The sequence below is a fragment of the Gallinula chloropus genome (assembly GCF_964237585.1).
Source record: "Gallinula chloropus genome assembly, chromosome: 3".
NCBI lineage: Eukaryota > Metazoa > Chordata > Aves > Gruiformes > Rallidae > Gallinula > Gallinula chloropus.
Window position 1 is genome coordinate 57769568 of NC_140087.1, and position 24491 is coordinate 57794058.

General features: G+C 38.4%; 1 protein-coding gene across 1 annotated transcript in view; it reads left to right on the forward strand.

Moving 5' to 3' along the window:
* THADA (THADA armadillo repeat containing) overlaps window positions 1-24491 on the forward strand; it is a gene marked incomplete at its 5' end in the record, with an annotated part of 160269 nt that overhangs the window by 39716 nt on the left and 96062 nt on the right. The window contains 2 exons of the mRNA XM_084260975.1: window positions 15132-15221; window positions 16590-16721. Of these exons, the coding sequence (XP_084117101.1) occupies window positions 15132-15221; window positions 16590-16721 (222 nt within the window). The remainder of the gene's footprint in view (window positions 1-15131; window positions 15222-16589; window positions 16722-24491) is intronic.

Below are 24491 nucleotides of genomic sequence, written 5' to 3' on the forward strand. Positions count from 1 at the left end.
ACAGCCCTGGCAACTTCACTCCACTGCAGTGTTACTTCAACATACTTTGTGTTAACATTTCCCTTCTCTTATCTCCATGAAAAATTCACATATAGTATCCTTTATGCAAAAATGATAGGTCTGTTGTGTCTCTTGCTGGTTTTAGGTTGTCTGTTCTGTTCCGTTCCTTATGTGTGTCAGTTTTGTGCATTGTAATTGCCACGCAGCTGGTGTGTTTATGTAGTGACAGCACAGTGGTGGTCCCTCACATAGTGATCTTGATAAGTTGTGATTGAATGACTAAATGAACTATAGATAACCTATGTCTGGTCAGGAAACTGATTTAATTTGGGTTTGTTTTTTGTTTGTTTGTTTTCTTTCCAGTCATCTGGAAAAGAATAATGGGGTTGGGGTTTTGTTTTTTATTTCTTCTTTTTTTACTTCTACTTTACTGTGCCATTCTGAATGTTTGCAGTAGAACTGTGTGAAAGGGCCCCTCACTCTGTGACAAAGAGACCACAGAGATGCAGAACCCTGATAGAGTTACATCTGCAGTGGACATCCCTGCTGGAGGGCAGAGGCAAGAAGGCATGTGGAGCTGGGCTTTGTGATTGCTGAAGGGCCATTAGGAAGGTCAGCCAGAGCTGTCTGTCTTCTGCTGAGGACAAGGCAAATACTGGGTTAAAGTAGAGAAGGTCTGTTCTCTGAAAAGGTAGCCTGCAGGTTGAGAAGATGGGTTGAAGAAATTCCCAGCCACACATCATGGTTCCCACTGGTTCAGGTGCTGGTGGGGCTCCTCTGCATCGATAAGATGCAAGATGAGGCAAGATCTTTGCATCGATAGTTGTGTTGGCACAACTGGGGAGTGAAGAGCTGAGGCAGTGAGAGAGGTATTTCTTGAGCAGAACTCAGGGCTGAGTCTAGACTTTATTCTTATATCCTGTTTTCATGAAATATTGATGTGTCTCTTTAATGTTAGCGTGGGCAAGGAAATAATGAATTGGAAAACAAAGTACTTGAAGAATTATAGTTGTGATTAGCTCTTGCATGCAGTGGAGATAGACCTTGTGTGAAGACTGTTTACAGTGGTTCATGCAACTGTGCAGGTTGAGCTTTCTAGTGAAAACAAAATTAGAAATAAATTTTCTCTTGGTTCTCTCTTTCTGAGAAAGACTGTATCAAACTTAAGGCTGCTCTAAGTGTGTATGTATTTGTGTGTGTGTGTGTGTGTTTGGCTAAATGATACTTTGGATTCCATGTAATTGACATTTTAAAAATGGTCCTGTTAACACTTACCTGGTAGGGGGTAGTGGATTTAGTGTACTTGATTTGGGAATATAATTTTCTGAAATTTCTGAAACGTTGTGATAATTTCAAATCTACAAGACTTGGAATGAAATTATAGCCATATAAATCCAAAGTCCTGCAGTGAGGAAGGGTTGGAAATTAGCAATTAGCTCATTTATATTTGGTTCCAGGGGGTTTGCTATGCCTGGGTACATCTCAGCACACTGTAGAGAAAATTACTGCCCCTTCTCCAAGCCCATGACGTTGTGGGTATTTGTATTAGCTCAGCCAGTCACATCATGCTTCTCTGAGTGTGTATAGCAGAGGGGTACAGATCACCAGTCTGGATTATATACATTATTATGCATATAAATACTTTGCTGTCAACACGCATTTTCTGTGTGAAATTGAGTACGAGTGAGAAAGGAACAACTTTAATTACCATCTATATAGTGCTGCTTTAAGTCTTTGTTTTCATTGATAGTCGTCAGTAACTTCAGGCACTTGGAAATTCTTACCTTTCTAATTGTAAGATGAAAACTCTGTAGGTATGAAGAGGTTCTCAAGATGCACTGTTGGCTGTGGGGCAGTCAGCATGCACGGCTGCCCTCTGCTTGCTCTGTTGTTACTGCAGGTTGAGTGTTCAGCACTTCTCAGTAAGTGGTTGCTTGTGCTCTTTAAAGTCACTGAGTAAAACCGAATTAACTTCTAAAGACACTGAGTTGTTTTTTTTTTTCCCTCCTAAATTGCCATGGACTTTTCCCTTTTAACATTAAGGTTTTGTATGAATACTAAGATTTTTAAGCCTACATTTTACAGTGAAGGCTTAGCATAAGATGCTGCAAATGGAACGTTCTAATGCAATCCTCTTTTCGTAATATTATACCTACATTAAATGGGTCTGGAAGTGCTACCTTTTCACTAAGCCACTCTCTAGGATTGTAGCTTAAAGTACATAAAATACATCCTAAGCACATGATTCCTGTTGCATGTCCCACATCTGTCAGGCTAACACTTTTGATATTTCTAAGTTAACAGCCAAAAAATCTGTCTTATGTCAATGATGTTTATTCAGTCTTAACAGCAACTTTATTAGCCATTTGCAGTGCATCTTGCTGGTCCCTGGTAGGACTTCTGTGATGGGTCTGTGCTGCCCACAGGGAAGTGGCCAGTACTATTTTGGGATAAGCTGAAAGCAACTTTGGTGGTACTAACATGGTCAAGCTGTAATGGCACATCAGTGCTGTAAAGTCAGATAGCCCTTAGGAGAGAGTTTCTCTAGAGGTGATGCTCAGATTGACTCTAGCCTGCAAATGCCCACTGTTGACTTGGAGACACACTGCTGGTAGAAGTCCTGGGAGCCAGTTGAGGTTATGGCTATGTGTGAGAGGATGCTGACTGCAGTGATGGATCTGCAAGAAGAGCAGTGGGTGAGGCAGCAGAGCTGAGCTCCTTGTGCTGGCTCCAGCAGGGAAGCGACTTAAGACTTGATTCACAAGACTGGCCTCTGAGCTCTGTACCTCTTGGACCACATGCTGTGGAGGGAAGGGTTGGGATTGATTTATCTTGGATCTCGTTAGCAATTAAATCCCTTGTGGATTTTCTCTGGCAACTTTGTTCTATTGCAGCTTTTCAGTTGAAGTGTTGGTGACAGTGAGGTTTCATGAGATCACTGAGCCATTTGAATGCCCCTGGTCCTTTCCCTCTAGCTGCTTCTGTGCCACGTTTTGCAGCCTGTTCCCTCTGTGCCACCTTACTTGTTCTCGTGAATGCTTGTGAAGTAGTTATTAATGATTTGGTGCAGTACCTTGTTTTGTGAGGGGGTTGTTTTTTGTTAAAAAGAAATCCCTCCTCCTTCTGCCTGCCAAAAATAGGCTACTTCTATTTTGCTCAATTTTTTTGTTCTTAATGCTCTGGATCATTTTTTATTGACTTTGACAGATTTAGAAGACTTAATCTCAAAACTGTCTCAAGAAAATATGCAAAAGTTCAGTCTGACTCAGATAACCATTATGGCTTGTACTGATTAATAGTTCAATAACAATATACTTGTTGAAACAATTCTGAACTCACTTCCTATTTCTAAGTGCCTGTATAGTAGGAATAATGATGATAAAGTGCTATTAATTTGTAAATTGAGGGTGAATTTTATGAAAGTTTTGTGCAGAAACAGACTCAAAAGATCCTAAAGAAGTCTGCTTCCCTCTGTGTTTCTACTACAAATATTCTGTTTTGCAAGTCTAATCTAAAACTGTTTAAAATCCCCTGTAGCAGAAAATATGGACTGTTCTCTTTTGGTGTAGAGGATGCTCACTGTCTATATGATTTCTGCTGATTTTAGGTACACGATGTGTGTATCTCTGAGATACCCAAAATCTACAGAGCTGTTTGAAGATTTTATTTTATATATACAGAGTCAGAAGAACATCAATCTGTGTAAATAGGACTGAAATTCACACTTAAAGCACTGGTGTGCAAATATGTATCTCTGCTCTTCTGAACAGGGAGGATCTTCATAACATGCTGTCTTAAGTCAGAGCCAGAAAATAGAAAGACGAATATGCTAAAGTGACCTCAATGAAAGTTTATCCAGAATGAAACATCTTAAAAATATGTGTGCTGGCCTGAGGTAACTTCAGTCTGTTCATTTGTTTTAAATAAATTAAGGGCATAATGTCAGTGTTTGTTTCTACTGAGTTAAATGCATTCAGTGGAACAAAAATTTCTGTAAACCTAATCATACGAGTAGATAATTTAGTAATAAAAGTTTTCATTAATACACACTGGTATAATTAGTCTGTCTTGTTCCATGCATAATGTACACATCCTTTATGCATTAACTTCACCATGCTAAGTAAAAAGCACTTAATTTTCACAGAATGCTCCTGGAGAGCAAGAGTGGAGGTTGTTTGTAGGTAAAACTCACGATGCTAAATTTGTGGCAAGATGTTACAGATGACACTTACAGGCAGTGGTTGAGCAGAGTTCTTGGAGATTTTCTAAGCATACATACATGTCTTTTATGTATATGTATTCATACATCTGTGCACTCATGCTTGTACACAATTCAACCTTCTTAAAAGGTTAGTTATATATTATGTGTAAAATGCATTTGCTTTTAAACTGTGATTTCTATATAGCTGTATATACATGTGTATATACAGACATATTTGTGAATGTATATCAAGGTTGAGTTTTTACTAATGTTTTAAGTACCAAGTTGAATCTGTGATGTTGGGTTTAAGTGACATTCCCCTATTTTTATTCTGAGCCCATCATATGCTTATTTCTTTTGCTGGTTTAGCAACAAAAGTGCTCTTGGAAAAGCACTTCACAGGTTATTTTAGTGCACTGTGTGTTGCATAATTTTTCCTCTCAGTCACACTTTTCCTGAAGTATTTCTTCTACACAGGTGCTCTTTCCATACCTGGTTACACAAAGAATATAATAAATAGCAAAACAAGAGGTATAAAGAAATTTGTACTTAAAAGAGATCAAAGCAAACCAGACCATGCAGTCCTTTGGAAATCTTGGCTAGCTCTCCCCTAAATAAAAGTGCTTCTAAAGCAGAAGGTATTTAACTACTGTATTTACACAGGGCTTGATCGACAGTTCAGTTATTAACCTCATAAAAACACAGCAACGTAAACTAGTAAGAATGTTTATTTTAGCACTTCTATCTGAAGGAAAATTAAAACCAAGATATAGTGGCATATTCTTAGTTCCTTTTAAGTATTTATTTTAGGGCTGTGTAGCATAAAAGAATGTTTTTTCAAGTCAGTGAACTGAAACTGTTGTGCTTACTGTTCTGGGGTTTAAGTATTTTCTAATTCCTAACAAAACAAATGTTAGATTTATTGAAGGTGCAGAGTCACCACATCTTTATTGAAGGTGCAAACCCCACATCTTTATAATTATTCTTTCCTCTCCATAGTATTTTTTATTTCACGTGGAGTAAAAATGAGATCTGAATTGGGTTTTTTTGTAACTAACTTGATGTGGCTAGAGAAAAGTTTTCCCTTCTTGTTACTGGAGAAGTGTCTTGTGTCATGTTAGCTCTAGAAAAACAAGTGTAATGAGTATGCAGTAATCTTTTTATATCCTTGCTCTTGGGCTCGATAGCTGATGTATCACACTGGGGTTTTTTACAGTTGTTTTTTCCAGACTTCATTGTGGCTTTTCAGGCCTCTCCCCAAAATTGCATCGCCGTTTTGTCTTCTATGAGAGTGCTAAAATTCTCTTATGCATGTGAAATGTTTGTTTGAAAGCAGCTTGTCATGAGTCTTGAGACAGGATGTGATTTAGGGAATTTAACTCTTGGGTATGTTCTTTAAAACAACAATATCTGAAGCAAGTTATAAAGCAAACTCTTAAAGTTTACATAAAAAAAAGTTATTTCTAAAGGAACCCTCCTGTTCTCCATGTCTTTTAGTAAGAATGGTAATGATTCTTTGGTTGTCATCCAGAGGGACTGCTAATCAAGACCTTCATAAATATATAGTATTTCTGAATTAAATAGAATTCTAAGTGGTTATTTTTATGTCACATCAAGCTAGTGTTTTAAATATTAGGGTATGTTGTGGCAAAACTAATACTTTGCAGTGTACCAAAGATTAAGTTGCTAACTTATTAAAACCCAGGTAAATCTCAAGAATGTTGTTGCTCTTAGCAGGAGAAGTTGTTTACTGTAATTGCAGTAGGAAGTGATGGCCAGCAGATACAGGACAGTAAGAAAAACACCGATGTGTTACGATGACAAGATTAAAACCCTGGTGGTGGAGTGCAGAGTAGCTAAGTGGAATCATAGAGACTGTAAAGGGATCTCTTGATCCTGTTTCCCCCATTCCCATTCAAAGTCTGACTGTTGGTAGCACCAGATCAGGTCAGCAGTGGGTTTGGATGAGTTAAAAACCTACAAGGATGGAGATGTCGCAACTGCTGTGAGTAACGTGTTCCAAGGCTTCATTCCCCTCTAAGTGCAGAATTTTTTTCCCATTACCCAATTTAAAATTCCCAAGCTATGACTTGTGACCATTGGTCCTTTTTATATCATCTGCAACTACTGCAAGAAGTTTAGCTCTCTAATCTTTGATTTGTTCAAGTGGTTGTAGGCTGCTGATGGATTTTTCCTGGAACTCCTTTGTCAAACAGAACAAACCTGACTCCTTCAGCTTCTACTCCCAGGCCATGTACTCTGTCCATCTGAGCAGTTAGTTGTTTGCTGGATCCTCTGCTGTTTCTTCTAAATCTCTCCTGAACCTGACAACCCAAAACTGCATGGAAGAATTCATGTATAGCCTCACTGTGCCAAGTTAGGAGGGTAATAACTTCTCCTGATCTGCTGCCGTATTCATCCTGATGAACACAGTATCTGGTTTGCTCTGTTTGCGGCGAGGACGTGCGGTTGGCTCATACTGAGCATCCACTGTAACCCTGAGGTTCTTTCCTATGAGGCTGTTCCTGAGGGAGTTGGTTTTCAGCCTGTGCTGGTGCTCAGGGTTATTTAGCCCAGGTGCAAACTTTAGTGTTTCTCCTCACTGAGCTGCATGAGGTTTCTGTTGGCCCAAGCATCTAGTTTCTCAATCTCTGTCTAGACTGAGCTGCTAGTTTGGTGTTTCCTCCACTCCCCCTGATTCTGTGTCGTCCACAAATCGGGGTTGGGGGTTGAATTCTATCTTATTAAACAAGGTGTTGATAAGAATGTTGAGGGATGTAGAGGCCCCAGAATTGATCAGTGGAGTACTCCACTAGTTACCAACCAACAGTGTAGCGCAGACCCACTGATATACCCTTTGGGCTTGGTGGTCCAGCTCAAATGCTTTGTTTATCCAAATTATATTCTCTTAGCTTCCAAATGAGAAAGCTGAGTGAAGCTGAGCAGGTTTGATGAGTACAGCATTTTCTAGTCCATTTTAAACTTTTCTGCCTCAATAAAAATGTAGCTTATCTGCCTTCCCTAAGAAGTAAGAAAGAAGAGATTCTGAGAATTATTTTAAAAAAGAGAATTCTTATGTCATTTGTCACAAATCTGTCTAGTTTAATCTATTTGAATGCTCACCAGATTCTTGGATTCTCTGCATTTATCAACCAGTTTGTTTAGGTTGGTTTCTCTGTCAAAGACTTCTTTATGGGTGTGAAACTCTGAAACCTAGTAAGTTTGGAGCCCTTAAGTAGCATGGGGGTCATTTTATGAGACATTTTTCTACTCTTTTCTCAAGTCAAGTGAAACTGCAACTCTTTTGGAGGTTTTTCTGTGTGCTTTGTTTTTTTCTAGAGGTGTAAGCCACCTGTTTACCCTTTCAGAAACACACAGCAGGCTTCAATTTTGTTTAAAAAGGAGTGAAGTACAACCAGGTTTTTAATAGTTGTAACTGGGTGCATGGAACTTGTGAAAAGAAGTTCTAGAAATTTTTCCATGCTCATCCAGTATGCTTTTTGGAATCTGCTTGCATGGAGACTTAGTCTGACTGATGACATCAAGGGAGAGGTTTGAAAATCACCAGTTGCTAATCTTTTATGTAATTCTTATCAGCAACAGTTCATCTGCATATGTTTAAGAAAGCATCTGAATTCCCATGCAGATCAGCACGTCACAAAATCACAGGAGCACAGGGTCTTGCTGGTATGTTGACTCAGTTGGCTTCGTAAACAACCTTGCTAATGCTCTTCCCTTTATTAACCGATCAAGTTGCATCTTAAAACCTATTTGCTTTCTCCCTGTATTTCTGCAGGAAGACTCCCTGAATGCCACCTTCCCAAGTAAAACTTCTCAAGAATTTTGCTGCTTTGATCATTAGAAACTTAACTTGCAGTGGATATTTATTTATTCATGGCCATTTAATATTCATTTGTTCTTATGCCAGCATTGTCCTTTATTTTAAATAATTATTTTCCCTCCTGATGTTTCCCTTGAGGTATTTGTGGATGCCAGCCATATATCCCATATGTATTAACTTTGCCAGATGAAACAAGCCGAGGTCTTTAAATCTCCTCTCAGCAAATTTGCTTTCTATTTTCTATTGGTTATGTGAGCAGCTTTTTTCAGGCATCTGAAGTGGAAGTTAGCTGTTATGTGTTCCAGCTTACATTCCACCTGACTGTTGGAGAGTGGTGTACGTACTGACTGTAGCAGGATTGATGTGCTGCAGAATCATGTTTACCCTTTGCTCTCTTGATGAGGGATCCAAGGTACCAACTAATATGCATGGATCCTTTTGTTATTTCTAGCTGATGAACTCCTAAGCTGTAAAACATTTTTTAATTAGTCCTTGTGTATGCAATCTTTTTGTGTGACTAATAATTTCATGTTATTTCATGTCATAGTATCTGGGTTCTCAGGATACCTGGTGGTGTTTCATAGTGCTTTAATCTTCCCTCTTGGAGACAATGCCTCATAACTTTTTTTTCATCGTTGTATTTTCATTGGCACACTGCTGACTCTCTTACAGTGGTCTTCAGTTGAACTAATAATAATAATAATAATATTGGTCCTAACAATGGATTAGGTCCACCGATAACTGACTTGAAACGTCCTTTTTGGGTCTTTAAGTCCTGTTACTTCTATAATTTACCTATATTATCTAATAGCATTAATTAGGGTAATTGCAGCATGACAGGTATTTTCCTAGCACCCACAGAGGTTACACTAGAGTTTTTAATCTGTTAAACCAAAAGTGTAGTTGCACAGTGGACCTTGGGTAGATGTTACGTCAGACTATGTTGCAGGCTGATGCCTGCTTCCTGTTCTTATTTGTGTTGCTCAGAAAGCCCGTGGGGTTTTTTTTAACTCTGAATGAAACGCGTGAGAACTGGATTTCAGCTGCATGCTGGAGCTGTCCTGCTTTTTACTTAGAAGCACATTTTGAGGTTTTTTTTTTTTAAAAAAAAGAGTCAATTTCAAATATGTCATTTGTGGAGAGAACAGATAACATTCAGGAAGCTTGTGTGACTAAGAGCTGGTTTAGTTCTTTGTCTTGAAGTATTTTTACCATCCGTGGATAAAGTGTGGATGAGGTTTGCAGAATCTAGTTTCTAACAGTTTTGCACAGTATACTTCTTTATCTTAGTCCCTCTATCTGTAACTGTTCTCTTTTTAACTGCCTGCCAAGTGATAAAGGTCAGGGAAAGAACAGAAATGTCAAAATGATGAACTAAAAACTAGCCTGTGAAGTTAGTCTAGTTAAGCTACGCTGGGTTTGAAGGGGGTTTTTTTGTAGTTTAATTAATTCAAAAGAAGCAAATATGTAAAATGTGGATTATCCTTATAAATCTTTCATTCTGAATGATAGTTTTGCTAAATTCAGTCCTGTTTTTTGAATTGTTTCAACAACAATTATACTTGCAAGGAGTACATGGGATTCTGTTACTGCTCTTTAACATGAAGGATCGTCTGTGTATTATGGCTAATGATTCCACTGTAGGGATTGGTATAACAAGACTAGATTTTACTGGAGTCAGTTAAAAATGGACTTAGGTGATTTCATCAAAAATGATGTTCCTGGTCTTGATCTCTCTAAATGTGTTTGGCTGTATTGTTTTTTTCATGCTTCAATTCTGCTTTTCTTTTAAAAAATACTCGGGTTTTGCCCGTTGCAGATCTGACCAGGCATTTGTCAGCTGACCTGAGATTTTAACAGTATTTATGTTCAAAAAAACCAGCAGAGACCCTCACTGCCCTCAAATTCGTTCTCTAAATCTCACCTATGCTAAACTCAAATATATTTACTGCAAATGTTCTTTAACATGTCAGTTACTAAAAGCAGCATACAAGGTTATAAAGCCTACAGTTCTGAAAAATAAATGAAAGAACAGAAGCAGATAATCTTTGACACATGTCACAGTAAAATGATACATATGCCCCAATGTCACAGTAGAATTTTAATCTCCTGGAGTGTTTTCTTAAGTGTACAGCACAGCTTGAAAAAGAAAATGGCAACATCCATGGTTTTATTTTAAAATGTATTTCGTCAAATGCAGTTAAATCATTTACACAGTTGTTATGCATAAAGATGGGATATGTATTTAGAAAGACACTAGTAAAGTAAGCATAGCTACTAACCCCTGCATTATGCAGAATCATGTCGCTACTCAAACATAATGTATAATGACTGGAGATGTCACAGTTTTCATCAGCATTTATTAATTTGGTCCTAAAACTTTGATAGCAATTGTCTTCACAAGCAAAGCAGATGAAAGGAAGATGTGCAAGTACATGATTTTTTGCTTACTTTAAGTCACCTTGGGATCTACTCTGCGAAGTGATAAAGCTAACGGCCTGGTGCTGAATGAATGAATGAGTGGAAGACCTACTAGCAATCAAGATTATATTAAGGGCTTCTAGTTTAGGTTATTTCAGAAAAAAAGTAGAACTGGCTTTTTTTTTTTTGCATTTTTCCTAAAGAAGTATTTTCAACACTGTAAACTATATTCTTGTCCCTGCTTAAAATAGACTTTTCCTTAAAGTTTTAGAGATTTGCAGTCCGCTTTCAGTTATGTTAGGTTGTTGGAGGGAGGGTTTGTTTGTTTTGTTTGTAATTTTTATTCCTAAAACTAGTTTCTGATTTTGATAACTCAGCTGTGGTTTGTCTTCCGAAGATTTACTGCTAGAAATGAAATTCTGTCCTTTGTAGCATCACATGCCTTCAGAGTAACTCCATGACTATTTAAATGTACTCTCTATTCTGTGAAATAACATTTTACTGTCATCACAATCTTCTTTCCCTCTTACATAGACAAAAGTGACGTAGAGTTTGTTTGACTCAAGGGCATGCAGAGAATAGTTAAAAGGTGGGCGTAGCTTGGTTCTGTATGGTATGGTACAGAAGTCATACCCTGTATGACTGGTTTTTGTTATGGAACATCTCTTCAGGTGTGAAACCTGAGTGGAAATGAGAAGGAAACTCATACGTGTCTCCCTTTTTACGTAAACACTCTGTGTCAGTCTTCTGAAAAGCACTGAACATGACTGCTGTCTCTAGCCATCAAATGGAACCTTTTATGAGTGGGTTGTCCTCCAATACAGTCATTTCACTTTTCTGCAGAACAACTGCTTGAATATGACAGAGCATTAACATTGTCAAACTGCAGAGTATCAGATGTGTAAATACTGCATCTTCCTATTTATGTACTACAGTATTCTCTGCATATACAGTTTACAAATTATTTTTACAAGTGAATTTAGGAGGATATAAGTACTTCCATTAGTTTATCTCTCAACCTTTTGACATTAAGCATCATTTTAACTATATACTTAAACGACATTTTACACTGGGGAAGAGGGATTTTATTGTAAACGTTATCAGCCCAATGATAATCTGTTTCATTGCAGTACTTCCTATTTCAGTAAATAACCTTCCTCTAGTCCACTGTTTAGGTCTCAGTAATCCCCTGTGAGATTCAGGATTGTTGGTTACTAACAGGAAAAAAGAAAAAACAATTATAGAGCCTGTGGTTGGACAGACTTTGAGAGATGAGCTCTGAAGCAATATAAAAATATTTTCAGCTGGCCATGGGGAAAAATAATAGTGTCTCAAGGCTCTTTCCAATTACTTTTCTTATAAATGTGTTTTAGGGTGAAGAGATGTAGAATCTCGTGATCTGCAAAATGCTGGTTTTAAGGATTTAATTATGGTAGCTACGCTGCCAAAAATCTGTTTGAACTGTGCTGATGACTAATGGAAAGATAGTTATCTGTATTTTTAACTTAAATCTATCATTCCGTGTCAGATACATCGTAGAAAAGGAGGAAAAATTTTATTTTGTGAGAACTGCTAGCAGTGACTCTTGGATTGTTTCAGTCCAGGCTTAGTTGATACATCAAGGACTTGCGTTCTTTTACAGACAGGGATCCTTATTAGTTGCAGAGTCTAACGTGTGTGTGTGTGTGTGCGCGCACACACACGTGAGGCAGTTTATATCACTGACATGCACAAGCCAAATCTTAAAATGTTGATAGTGGTTTTTTTTCTAGGCAGTGCATTTTTAATGAAATTAATAGCAAATATGAGCCTTTGTCATGAACGTTTTTGAAAAGCAGACCATTGTGTTCCTTTGTTGTTCCAGTCTTGGTTACTATACACAAATACTTGGGTGTGCCTGGAAGACTAAGAGGGAACCTAATCAATGTTTATAAATATCTTAAGCATGGGATGCAGGGAGAATCAGCCAGCCCCTTTTCAGTGGTCTGTGGAGACAGGACAAGGGGCAATGGCCGCAAGTTGGAGCACAGGAAGTTCCGCACCAACATGGGGAAGAACTTTTTCACAGTGAGGGTGACAGAGCCCTGGGACAGGCTGCCCGGGGGGGTGGTGGAGTCTCCTTCTCTGGAGATATTCAAGACCCGTCTGGATGACTATCTGCAATATGAGTTAGGGAGCTGCTTTGGCAGGGGGGTTGGACCTGATGATCTCTGGAGGTCCCTTCCAACCCCTACGATTCTATGATACACGTTTCCAGGAGCAACAAGTGTGGTTAGTCATCAAAAATGGACCAGCTAAATAGATCCGTGCTTTGAGTAGCAGTTTTGCTCTCTGCTCATTCTCCAGTTGCACATCTCCCTGCTTGACATCTCCAGGCAGTGGATTCACACTTCAGTCAGTGTTTTGAAAATACCTTTTCCTTTTGCAGTACTTCTGCTAATGTGTAGTCTTTCCTGCTTCCTTGCTGAACTGGAGGCCCTATGAAATCATCCCTCAGCAACCAGTCTGCTTAGGCAGTTGTGTCTTTATTCCTTTCTTTTTTTTCTCCCTTCCTTGAAAATGCCTTTGGGCATCTTTCCTGCAGATACCACTGATTAATGGTTTTGATTAGACTGCCTTCCCCCTCATGTAACCTGCGGAGCGGTATACCAAGTGGGAGGTTATGTAAGTTACCCACTTCAATAGTAGTGATCGTTTTCTTCCCCTGTCAAAAAGATTCATGAAACCACACTAATTGCAAAGAATTTCAAGTCTTTGTAAGAATATTCAGTCCTCTTATTAAATATTGATTTAAACTTGGGTTACTGAATTTTTTATATATTGGAAAAGGTCCTGTTCAAAAATGTTTGAGAGATGTTACTTGTATGTAGTTCTCTCTTAAGCCTCTAACCAGTGGCCATATATTCCATAGGAAACTCTTAGCTCAATGTGCTCAGTGGCACAGGATGAAGGTATCACAGTGTTTTTTAAATTTGATTTATTTAAATTTATATTTTAAAGGAATTTTTAACGTTTTACATATGAACACATAGCAAGGTGGGCTGTTTGACTTGATACATTTTCTTACATAATGTATCAAGATCTTATGTTTTGTGCTGTCTCAGATATGCACATCTTCAGTTTGTTAATTGTATGTATGGAGGTTTTTGCTTTGAAGAAGCTGTTAGATGAGCTGGAAGTGCAATTTTGGAATCTGAATTCAGGATATTAGGAACATTTTGTGTCAGGCAGACACTTTGAGATTGTGTGATAAGAAATGATGTGTGTTTTCTGCTTTAATAGGCAGTATCACTTTGTTTTTATACCATCCTCATTAGTGCTTCAGTTTATATTCATTCACGTTTCAAATGCTTCCATCTAAATTTTTAAACTGAAATCTTTTGCAGTTGCAGCAGCTCTTGTAGAATCCTTGGCCATGATTTTAGTTACAGCATTTCACTCTGCCATTCTTATGTGCCTCCAGAAAAGGTTCCTGTATCTCTCTGAACATTTGTTTCCATCTAGCGCTCTGGTTTTGCTGTGTTTATCCTGTGACCAAGGCACATTACGTTGGCTGAGTGCTGGAAGAAGCTGTGCTGATGTTTACCATGTGCTGACTTACTCTTGCATGATTTTTTTTTCCGTATGTGCTTACTTTTGCACACATTCTATCTGGCCATCTCATAATTTTATTTTTCTAGAGCTGGATCTAACTGCTGAAGCTTTGCATTGGAGTCGTGCTAACATGTACTTATTTATCTTGGTTGATGGTACAGCAACCAAACTCTACAGTTGGCTTTCTTCTTCTAAATGATTGGCTTTTTATTTATTTTTAAAAGAAGTCTGTTTTATCTGCTTAGCATGTATGTCTAGTTAGAACCTTGCCATGCTAACGTTTAAATAAGTCTTGCTTCTATGATGCTAAGTGGTTTCCTATAAACAATGAAGCCATCCTTTATCTGGCCAGAGGTAATAAAAGTAAATGCAGAAGATTTTTACTTGTTTTTTTTTAGCTTGGATGACTTGTTTGTTGTGGCTTGACCTATGCTGCCTTATTAAATTCTGGCTAGTGATGAGTTGGAGAGGTATCAGTGTTCTGCTCTATTTTGAATGTGGTTGCTACAGCTATAGAAGCAAAAATGTGGCCGGGAAATGCCACCACTGCCATGTGCTGGAAAGCAACACCATGTAAAGAGGTCAGATGCTTTTGCTGCTGTGGATTACAGGTTGTCTGCAAGTTACTATTCTGGGATGCTTTTCAGTGTCAGTAAAATATGAGCATCTTTTAGTACATGTATATTAAATATATTTTAGCAGTTAGTTCACGAACCATACTAAAGCAAGTGTAGTTCTCTCCTGTTCAACCAGAATGTTGTTAAAGTTGTGCTGGAATTTTCGCTGCTGCATCTTTTCTTTTTGGTGTGATTAAGGGACTAAGATCCAATTTTTTTCCCAAAAAGGCCCAACCAGTTTAGCTGCCTGTGTTGGTGTGCACACATACAGAGTTACTTCACTTGTGTAAACTGTGAAACACTTTGCCTCGCTTGAAGGGAGCTCATCCTGTGTGTGTGGTGGTTCTGGCTCGCTCGCTTTGCTGTAGCATCTGAAATCTAAGTATTGAACTGGTATTTTGAGTGCAAAATTACTGCTGAATGCTAATTGTAACTCATTTTTCATTCCCTTCTCTAGAATGACAGGAAGGGAGTTTTTCTCTCGGTTTCCAAGTCTCTATCCTTTCCTTCTCAAGCAGTTGGAGGTTGTAACCAATACTTTGAACAGGTAAGACAATGTCTCAGGAAGCTTGGAAATACAAAGTGCAATGAAAAGATGAAACTGGCTTGTGTCATACATACCCTAATGTTGTTCTTTACATCAGTGTTTCTTGAAATGATGTAGCCTTTTGCCAAGGCTTTTTCCTATAACTTTGCAGGCTTCAGTGATCCTCTGGAGTACAGATCACTGATAACTGATTTGCAGTTGCTGTCTTCCTGGGAACAGATGTTAAAGAACATACTCTTTTTTTTTCAGGGAAAGACAGAAACTGTGTTTGATGATGTCTCAGGTTTAACAATGAGACTTCCTAACATGTTTAAGTGAGATGGGGTTGTAAGCCTCACATAACCCTAAAGAAATGCTTTCCAGCTAGTGACACAGTGACTCTGGGGAAGGTCCCTGATCTCTTGAGGGCTCCGCAAATGGTGGCTGAGAGCTCCAATTTGATCAATGCAGATGATACAGTTTGTGATGACGCTGATGCTGTTACCCCCAGGTTCATGAACTTTAAAGTAAACCAGTACTGGCTTTGTTTTTTTTTTCTTAAAATGCTATGGTATAAACTGTGGAAGTTCAGCAGCTGATTTATGGGCAAGGTTCAGCTGTCTCTGGAATGACACTTTGAGGTGGACACTTTGGAGCAGGAGTTCACCAGTCACTGCATGCTTTGCGTTCTCTGCTCTAAGAAAAGAGGGTGTGTATATTCTGTGCAGCTTTACCTGACAAAATTTTGGGAACTCTAACTGAAAAAAATTGGAAGCTGCAGCCTTAAAGTATTGCCCTTGAATGTTTTGGGGTTTTTTTTGAATGAGTATCAAGGCTTGTATCTTACTATTAAACATGAATTAAATGAAGAAATGTTGATTTCTTAGTTGGATTTCTGATTATTTAATTTTTTTACACGATGAATACTAGCCACTTGCTGTCAATGACAAGAACTATTTTTTAATAAAGCCTGCTAGTTGCTAAATACATATTTCCTTCCAAGCTGAAAAAGACGTTTTTTTGTAACTGGGCTTTCTCAGTTCCCAGTGAAACATGCTCAGTGTTGGGTTTTAACGTTAATTAAACGCAAAGGCTTCTCACCATAGTTAGGCTTAAAGGAGGCTTGGTAGGAAGTGAAGGCAGCACAGCCTAAAGTGCCTTCAGCCAGGGGTCCCCAGTGGTGCCATAGGAGAATGGGGTCCCATGATTGATCCCAGTGGGGTTTGTGCTTCCTTGCAATGATCACCCTAGCATACCTCCTTAAGCATGAACCAGTAATACAGAAGGGTAGTGTGTGTGTGTGTGTATGAGTCTTGATACTCTCATGAAGAAGGATGCTTTTCTCATCAAATATTGATTGCTTTTTAATGTTTTTATGTTTTATTTTAGTGAAGCCGAAGAGTTGAAAATCCATCCAAGCTTGTTCCTTCTGCTTTTAATCCTGGGAAGGCTGTATCCGTCTCCAATGGATGGCACTTACTCAGCACTCAGCATGGCACCCTTTGTCCCCTTTATTATAAAGTAAGGTGGTTTGTTGGGGTTTTTTTAGTGGTTTTCCATGTGATCAGAATTCTTTCTTGAATCTTTGGACTACCCTACATGAATAATGCCTATTTGGGGGGATTAGAAAGAATTTCAGCTCATGGAAGGCAATGGAGGACTTGCTTGCAAGTCTTCATTGCAAATGCTGTACGATGTAATTGCTGACACGGTGAGCGTAGCTGAAACCTGATGGGCTTGACCAACAGCGCAAGATCTGTGCTACAACTTTCCAGTGGGTGTTTCTGTCCTGCAGAATGATTGTTTGTAATACATAAAAGTAATGGCTAATATATAGGTATGCAGATGTGCATATGTGTCTCTCCCTGTCCATATATATATATATGTATATAAAACAAAGCTATGGATTTAGCCTATATCTAATATGTTTTTAGGATGACCTCAAGTTTCTTATACAGTGTAACTTTCATTTATATAGTGATTACATCAAGATACTCAGCAGATATTTTTGCTGTTCTATATGCAACTGGTGTGGGATGGGGAGCCTGATAAGGGAACAGGGTTGTGGTGGGTGAGGAGAATCAGTGCCTAATCAGTATTTGAGAGGATGTCTTGCTGTCTGTTGTGAAGGCTTAAGAGCAGTAGTGAGAAAGTTCTGTACATAATCTTGCTCCTTTAGTAGTGAAATAAGATAAAGTAGTTGTTATCCTAAGATCTTCCAATTTTTATTTTAGACTACTGTTTATGTTAGAACATAATGATAGATTGTTCTGCTTATTCTTCACATGATGTATCTCTTTGCTTCTTTCTGTGTATTTTTGAATTTTCAAGAATAATTTACCCTTTTTTTCTTAAGAGGAAAAAAGTGTACTGAGAGTGTTTAACAGTTGAAATTTTTTTACTTTTGAACGTATTTGAATCTTAAATTTTTTTGAGGGAAACATTTAAAACTGTTGATTGCATTAATAGATTTATCTCTGGTTTTATGCCTGTAAATACACCAGTACATGCTTATTTATTATTTTTACTTTCTAATCTAATCATAGAATCGTAGGGGTTGGAAGGGACCTCCAGAGATCATTGGGTCCAACCCCACTACCCAAGCAGCTCCCTAGCTCATATCACTCAGATAGGCGTCCAGACGGGTTTTGAATATCTCCAGAGAGGGAGGATCCACCACCTCCCTGGGCAGCCTGTCCCAGGGCTCTGTCACCCTCACTGTGAAAAAGTTCTTCTGCATGTTGGTGCAGAACTTCCTGTGCTCTAACTTGCAGCCATTGCCCCTTGTCCTGTCTCCACAGACCACTGAAAAGGGGCTGGCCATTTCCCCCTGCATCCCATGCTTAAGATATTTATAAACATTAATAAGGTCCCACCTTAGTCTTCTTTTCTCTAGGCTGAACAGTCCCAGCTCACTCAGCCTGTCCTCATAGGGGAGATGCTCCAGGCCCTTAATCATCTTCGTAGCCCTTCTCTGGACTCTCTCCAGGAGATCCCTGTCTTTATTATACCAGGGAGCCCAGAATTGGACACAATACTCCAGGTGGGGCCTGACCAGGGCAGAGTAGACAGGGAGGATGTTTCAGCATGGTTCCATTGATAGATTATTAGCTGGTTCTAAGCTTCTTGCTAGAGCTTTTGAGCCTTGTCTTTTATGTTTCTGTTATGACCACTACTTTTTGCAAGGTACATACACCAGCAAAGTAACTATCAGCACTTAATTAGGTTATTCTCTTGGGGTTATTTAAATCCATTGAGAAGATGTGGGGAGAAAAATAATTTAAAAAAAATCTTTAAAAGAAGAACCCAGAATACTGAAGGGACCTGTACTGTTGGACCTACCTTTGTTTAACAGCACTCCAGAAAAGGAGTGGTGTGGCAGATGAAGATGTTATTTTCTACATTTCCTTTCCGTGGAATTTGTCAGTAAGTGCTGTGGATGCTGGTATAAACCTAGAATAAAATTCTTGTATATTCCAAGCAGAAAATTGTATGTGGGTGTACAGACATACATTTTCTGATGAGTTGCCTAAAAATGCCAGTGCTTTGCTATGCCTGCTGGGGGACAATACCAAGGATTCTGCAGGGGGAAATATATGTATTTATGATATACCTCAGCATGCTGTTACTGGCAGTATTTCTGTGTGCAGCTCTTAGAGCTTCGTTCCATGACTACCAGGATTGTTTTCAGCTCACTCTGGCTGCTTTAGTTGGAATACATAGGGGCGATTTACCTGGGTAAGATAAATATGCTGCTCTTTTTCCCTTCTATTTCCCTTCCTACTTTCCATTCTCCAGGAGCAGATGATCTAAAATAATAATCCTTTCCTGCTCATTTATTTGTTCTTTAGAAGGTGTAAATGAAGATTATTGTGAAGTAATCATTTAGAGAGAAGGCCTGGTTCCAAAGGCCCTGTGCATCAAGGCATTAAATTGTATATATTAACTGTTCATTTGAATTGTTCAATGTAGTATAGTATTATATAACATCTAGGTATACGTTTTATTACATTGCCCAGTGCAGTTGTAAAATGTTAATTGCCTTGGTTTTACTGTGAGATTTTTACATTTCTATTGCTGTACCACTGTCAAGGAAAGAGACCACTTATGTGGAAGAATATAACCCATATTTCCAGGGCTCAGTGCCACAACAAAGTGGCATTCATTTGTTGCTCTGAGAGGATGAACAGAATACTTATTTTGTTTGCAAGCAATCGAGCAGTTCTCTGAACAAAGCCAGGTTTAGCAGGAAGAATTCAAATTGGGCTTTTGAAGAGTTTCACTTAAGCCTGTGTAGAATTTTCCATCTAGTGGGAGTCGAGCCGCGGTTGCTCTGACCGAGCTGGGCTGAATTGCACAATATGAGCAGGATTAAATGCTGCAAGGACAAATCTCAATCTCTGTGCACATAATTGTTACTCCCTGTTGAACCAGGGCATTTGATTACCTATCTGCTGTTCTATTAAAAGTTACTTTTCCCCTTTACCCTTGCAGATGTTTTATTTGGAAGGGAACACTTTGATTCACAACTTATTACCTCACTTTTTTTCTTTTTTAAAGAGCTAGATAGGTCTGCTTTAACGGTTACTTTCAAAGATGAAGGAATGTACAGAATGTTTTTGATTAACAAGGGAGGTAATGTTTTAAGTATGAAACAAAAACATAACCTCCCTTTTGCCTCCCTCTCCACTTCTCAAAGGCTTGCAGTCTTTTCAGAACAATCTAAATGTGAGTTACCCTATGTCCTCTGGTACCGTGGCACTGACGGAGTGTTTGATTAGCGTTAACGGTTGTGGGCTGCACGCTCTGAAGGAGTAACAGGGGTATTGCTATATTGACTTGGATATTTTCACTAATTGAAGTCTAGTCCTTTTTATGAGTGTGACTCTTTAATCTTTTAAGAAGTTTTTTTTAAAAATTAACTTTAAAATGTCAAACAACAGAAGTTTTTTTTAAAAACATTTTAGGTATGCTGTGTGCCTTGTATTCCACTGCACAAAACTGGTTTTAATCCTTAGTGAAATTTCCCCGTTAAAACTTTGTCCAATAGACAGATTGCAAAGCAGTATTGCTTCTAGGTATGTTATGTTGCAAGTCACTGAAGAAATTTGCTGTCTGAGGGCAATTTAAGTAGAAAAGTTAAGTTATTTCCATGACATTAACACAATTATGAGATAGACTCCATATTATTTTGTGCAGAATTTCATCACTTGAATCTTTCTGTAAAATGGAGGAGCTGAATTTCAAAATCCCCTGATGTTTTTAGTCAGGGACCAGGGTAGGTGGCAGTGAGAATCACTGGTCCTTTACAGCTTTTCGCTTTCCCCTTCTGCCCACCTCCATCCAGCACCCCAAATGGCTATGGTGTTATTTTGGTTTTTGCACTCAAGTGAGCTTGTCATTAATCTACAGGGATAATTTCTGTGACTCTGCTAGTTACTGGCAGGTACTAAGATGGAAGGAAAACAAAATTGTGTGTGGTGAGAGAAATTTTCCGTAGGATGGAGCGTTGTCAGCTGCCCTGTTTACTGTAAGTCATTCCTAAAAGAGGGCTTAGAGAAGGGCAGGGGAAGTCCACATCAGCTGTGAGCAAACTGGCAGCTCAAATGGTAGTGTAGTAGTAGCTGTGATAGGAAAGCTCAAATGAATCTGTCATTTAAGTGGGCTTGGATGCATCTGATAGAGAATACATGGATTTACATTGATCCCTGTCTTGGAAAGGCAAAGCAAACAACTGAAGATGGTGCTTGTTTAGTGGTGCACTTCTTTTTGGAAGTTATTCCTTTTGCAGCTTGCCTGTTGGAAAGGGCTCTGTGAAACCTCCTAATACTTCTCTGGCCAAGTAGGACACTCCTTCACTAGACTTTGTTTTCTTGTGCTTTTTCAAGGGGTTAGACCCAACTCTTTAAGGATATGTTATGTTGGGATTTGGTGAACTTTTTGGATGTGTTATGCAGCTTTCACCTTCTTAAGTTTATAAGCAGAGAATTACATTTGTGTGTCTGGCACTCTGCAAGAACTGCTGCATATGGTTGACCCCAATTTCTTTTAAAGTTGGAGGGAAAAAAGAAAAAAATTTTCTAGGTGCCTTGAGTTCTGAGTCTTTAGTCCACACCAGTAAATGGGTACTCTTGGTTGTATTCAGTAGGTAAATGCATCAAGATTTGTTGATTTAGAGTGAAATCTTTTTTTAAATCATAACCGATGCCAATCACAACTAATACGCGGTTACAGAAATTGTTTCTTAACATTTAAAAGCAAAATATGGGTGTCTGTTATTAAAGATCAGACTCCAGTGAAGTCTGAGAGGTTCAGTGTATAATGGAGATTCCATAAACTATTCTAGACAAAATTTTATTCAGAGATATTAGGTATTGTCAAGTGCCAACCAGCTTAGAAAGCTATTTTAAAAGTTTTGTTTCTCAAAATACAGATTTCTAGTAGAAACACAAACTTGAATTTTAATCTCTTTTATAATAAATTTGGGGTTGAAGTTTTTGTTGGCCCAAGTGAATCAGAGTCTATCTTTAAAAACATTTGCTGGAAATACAAAAATAGAGCTGCAGTTGCACTCTGTTTGAACCTAGTACAAAGAAGTGATTGTTTTCAATAGTTTTCTGATTATTAAAATGTTTAAGTTAATGAAGCAGCCACACAACGCATGATACTGTATCCCCAAAGTATGGCTTTCAGTTACCAGGTATTCTTAGTATATTTATGTTATTGTACTGTCTTTTGACATTGACTAATTTATCTCTGGTCCTGTGATGCTTTCCTGCTAAGATTCAGAATGTCATCCTGATGAAGCTTTGCCTGTTTTTCTCTCCCCATTCTTTTTCCACTTATGTTCACGCATTCCTTGCATACAGTTTTCAGTCTGCATTGCTCAGCTTACTTCAGTACAGATAAGGAGGAATTATTATTGCTGTAGTTCACAGCTTTTGAACATTTAATCAAATTATATAAAGATGCATACGTGAAAGTGTAATCTTACTGTTGTAACCTGTATGTTCTGATGTTGCAAAACATTGAGCTGGATGTTGTATACAATTTGAAAAATGTGTATGAAATAAGTAAGATTGATCCAGGTTTATTTTAGCTTCTCAGGAAGTCGAGCACCGAGCCATGAATTCTGGGGCTCTCTTAAGAGTCATAGTTGCGTGTTGTTACTTTATAAACCTGTGAGAGCTTGCTTCTTGAGGAAACGTCTCAAGGGAAAAGACCCAAGTACAATAGTATTAATATTCTAGAAGGTGATGTGAATTTAAATACTCATTAATCAATGTTACTTGCATGTGGGTTACCCTTTCATAAAAGTTAGTCTTTGTTGACCTGTGCCTACTAGTTTTATTGCTCTGTGTTTAGTTACGTTAAGTTATCTGTCAGGTGTCTGGTCCTGTTGCCTTGTAGCCTTGTGCCAAAGCTCATAGGAATTGGGTCTGGGGAAAGAAGCAGTAATAAAAACCAAAATTCAACTGTAAAAATAAAACTGTGAGACTTTGGAAAAAATGTCAAGCCTTACTCTGAATAAAGAGCACAAGAGGCAGGGGAGTGAGAGAGTTCTGATAAGAAGGTATCTTCGGCTTGTTTGGGAAGAGCTTGATTTAAGTCAGTCATGTATATCTTGTTAAAATTGCTCTTTATGTAAGTTGTTTATGATGCAGTTCCCTCATTTTTCTTTAGTTTCACACTTGTACAATTGCCTGTGTGGGTTTAATATATCATGGGTGGGTTTTCTACATTTTTGTACAGAATACAATCCTGTATTTTGACTTGAAAGCAGCCACCTGACTTTCTGTAGGCTAAACACTGGTGTCCTTTGATAAGTGGCTCAACAACATAGCTGAATAGACGTGTTAAGTGTGCTTCCTCTGCCTTTCTCCTCTTTTTTCCTTTATTGTACCCTGGTGTGGCACCTTGAGGAGAATTAATGTTAAAACTTGCCTGCTTTTAACTGTCATTTCTGTGTGACTGGGAATCTCACCAGGGCTCTGATCAGCAAAGAGCTTTTGTGGGAATACCTTTTCAAATCAGACAAAGAGATGGACATGTTTTGGTTGCAGCACTGTGGTAGTAGAATAGCTGCTCTTGGTTACAGTTGTTTATAAAAGCATCTCTCTGGGTTTCTGTATTTCACACACATGTTCAGTCTTTGGTGTCTGGTGGGGTTTTTTTACTTTTGTCTTGTTTTTTTTTTTTCTTAATCTAATGTCTGATCAGTATAACTGCTTAGTATTACAGTTGTCTGCAGTAATTCATTATTTAGAACCTCTGTGATACTAGGAGCAGGCTCTGACCCGTTGGAATGCCCTGGTGAAGCTTGTGGGGCTGTCACTGCAGTATGAAGACAGTTACCCTTTTGTTTATAAGCAAGTCTCACAAATTACATGAGCTGGCATAGGCAGCTTTCTTGGAAAAAGTGTGACACATACCCCTAAAATTTGCTTTTTTTTTTCCTTTAGAATCTTGTATTTTCTAGTGTTAAATCTCTTGCTTGATATCTAAGATGGGAGTTTTGCCTGGCTGGAGGAGAATGAGAGGGAGGGAGAGGAACATGTTTCCCTGCAAGCATAACTCCTCTCTTCTGAGTTGGGTCTGGCTTAGGGTTCCTACTTTTCTACCTATAGTCCTGATTGCAGTCCTGATTGCATAGTGATTGGTACTGATCTCATTAAAAATATTTATAGCTTTATACATATATATTTATAATAATGTATGTTACATAGTTATACACTGCAAGTATTCATGAGGTTTTCAGGCTTTTTAAAGTGGTTTTAAATAAGAAATGTCATTTTTATCCATTTTGATTGAGTTTAACTTCTAGCGCTAGAGATAACTGCAAAGTGCTTGATTAGCAGTAGGCTTTTCAAGACCTTCTGATCGATCAAAAATCAATGTATGTCTTGTATGTTCTTTGCTGTATTCCTCAGCCTTTTGTCTTTAAGCTGTGAGACAGATATTCCTTTCATGTTCAGGTGGTACTGATGGGAAATATTACAACCCAAAGGTGTTTGCTATTGATTCCTTATTTCAGTTTTTAGTCTGTTCATAAATCTGTTTGCTGCTCATTGGCAGATTATCATCTGAAGCACTTCAGAAAATATTCACAAGTATGAGAAGCTGTCAGATTCAAGGGAAACAAAAGGTGATGTCTACCAGAAGGGAGTTCATGGGCACTGAGAGAAGAGGAAGTATTGGGCAGGTTTTGGCAACAGGCTGGCTACTTTTGATGGTACATATGAAAGTGTCTTTAGAAGCCAGATCCTTTGGTTGTTTTCTTGGGTCTGATAA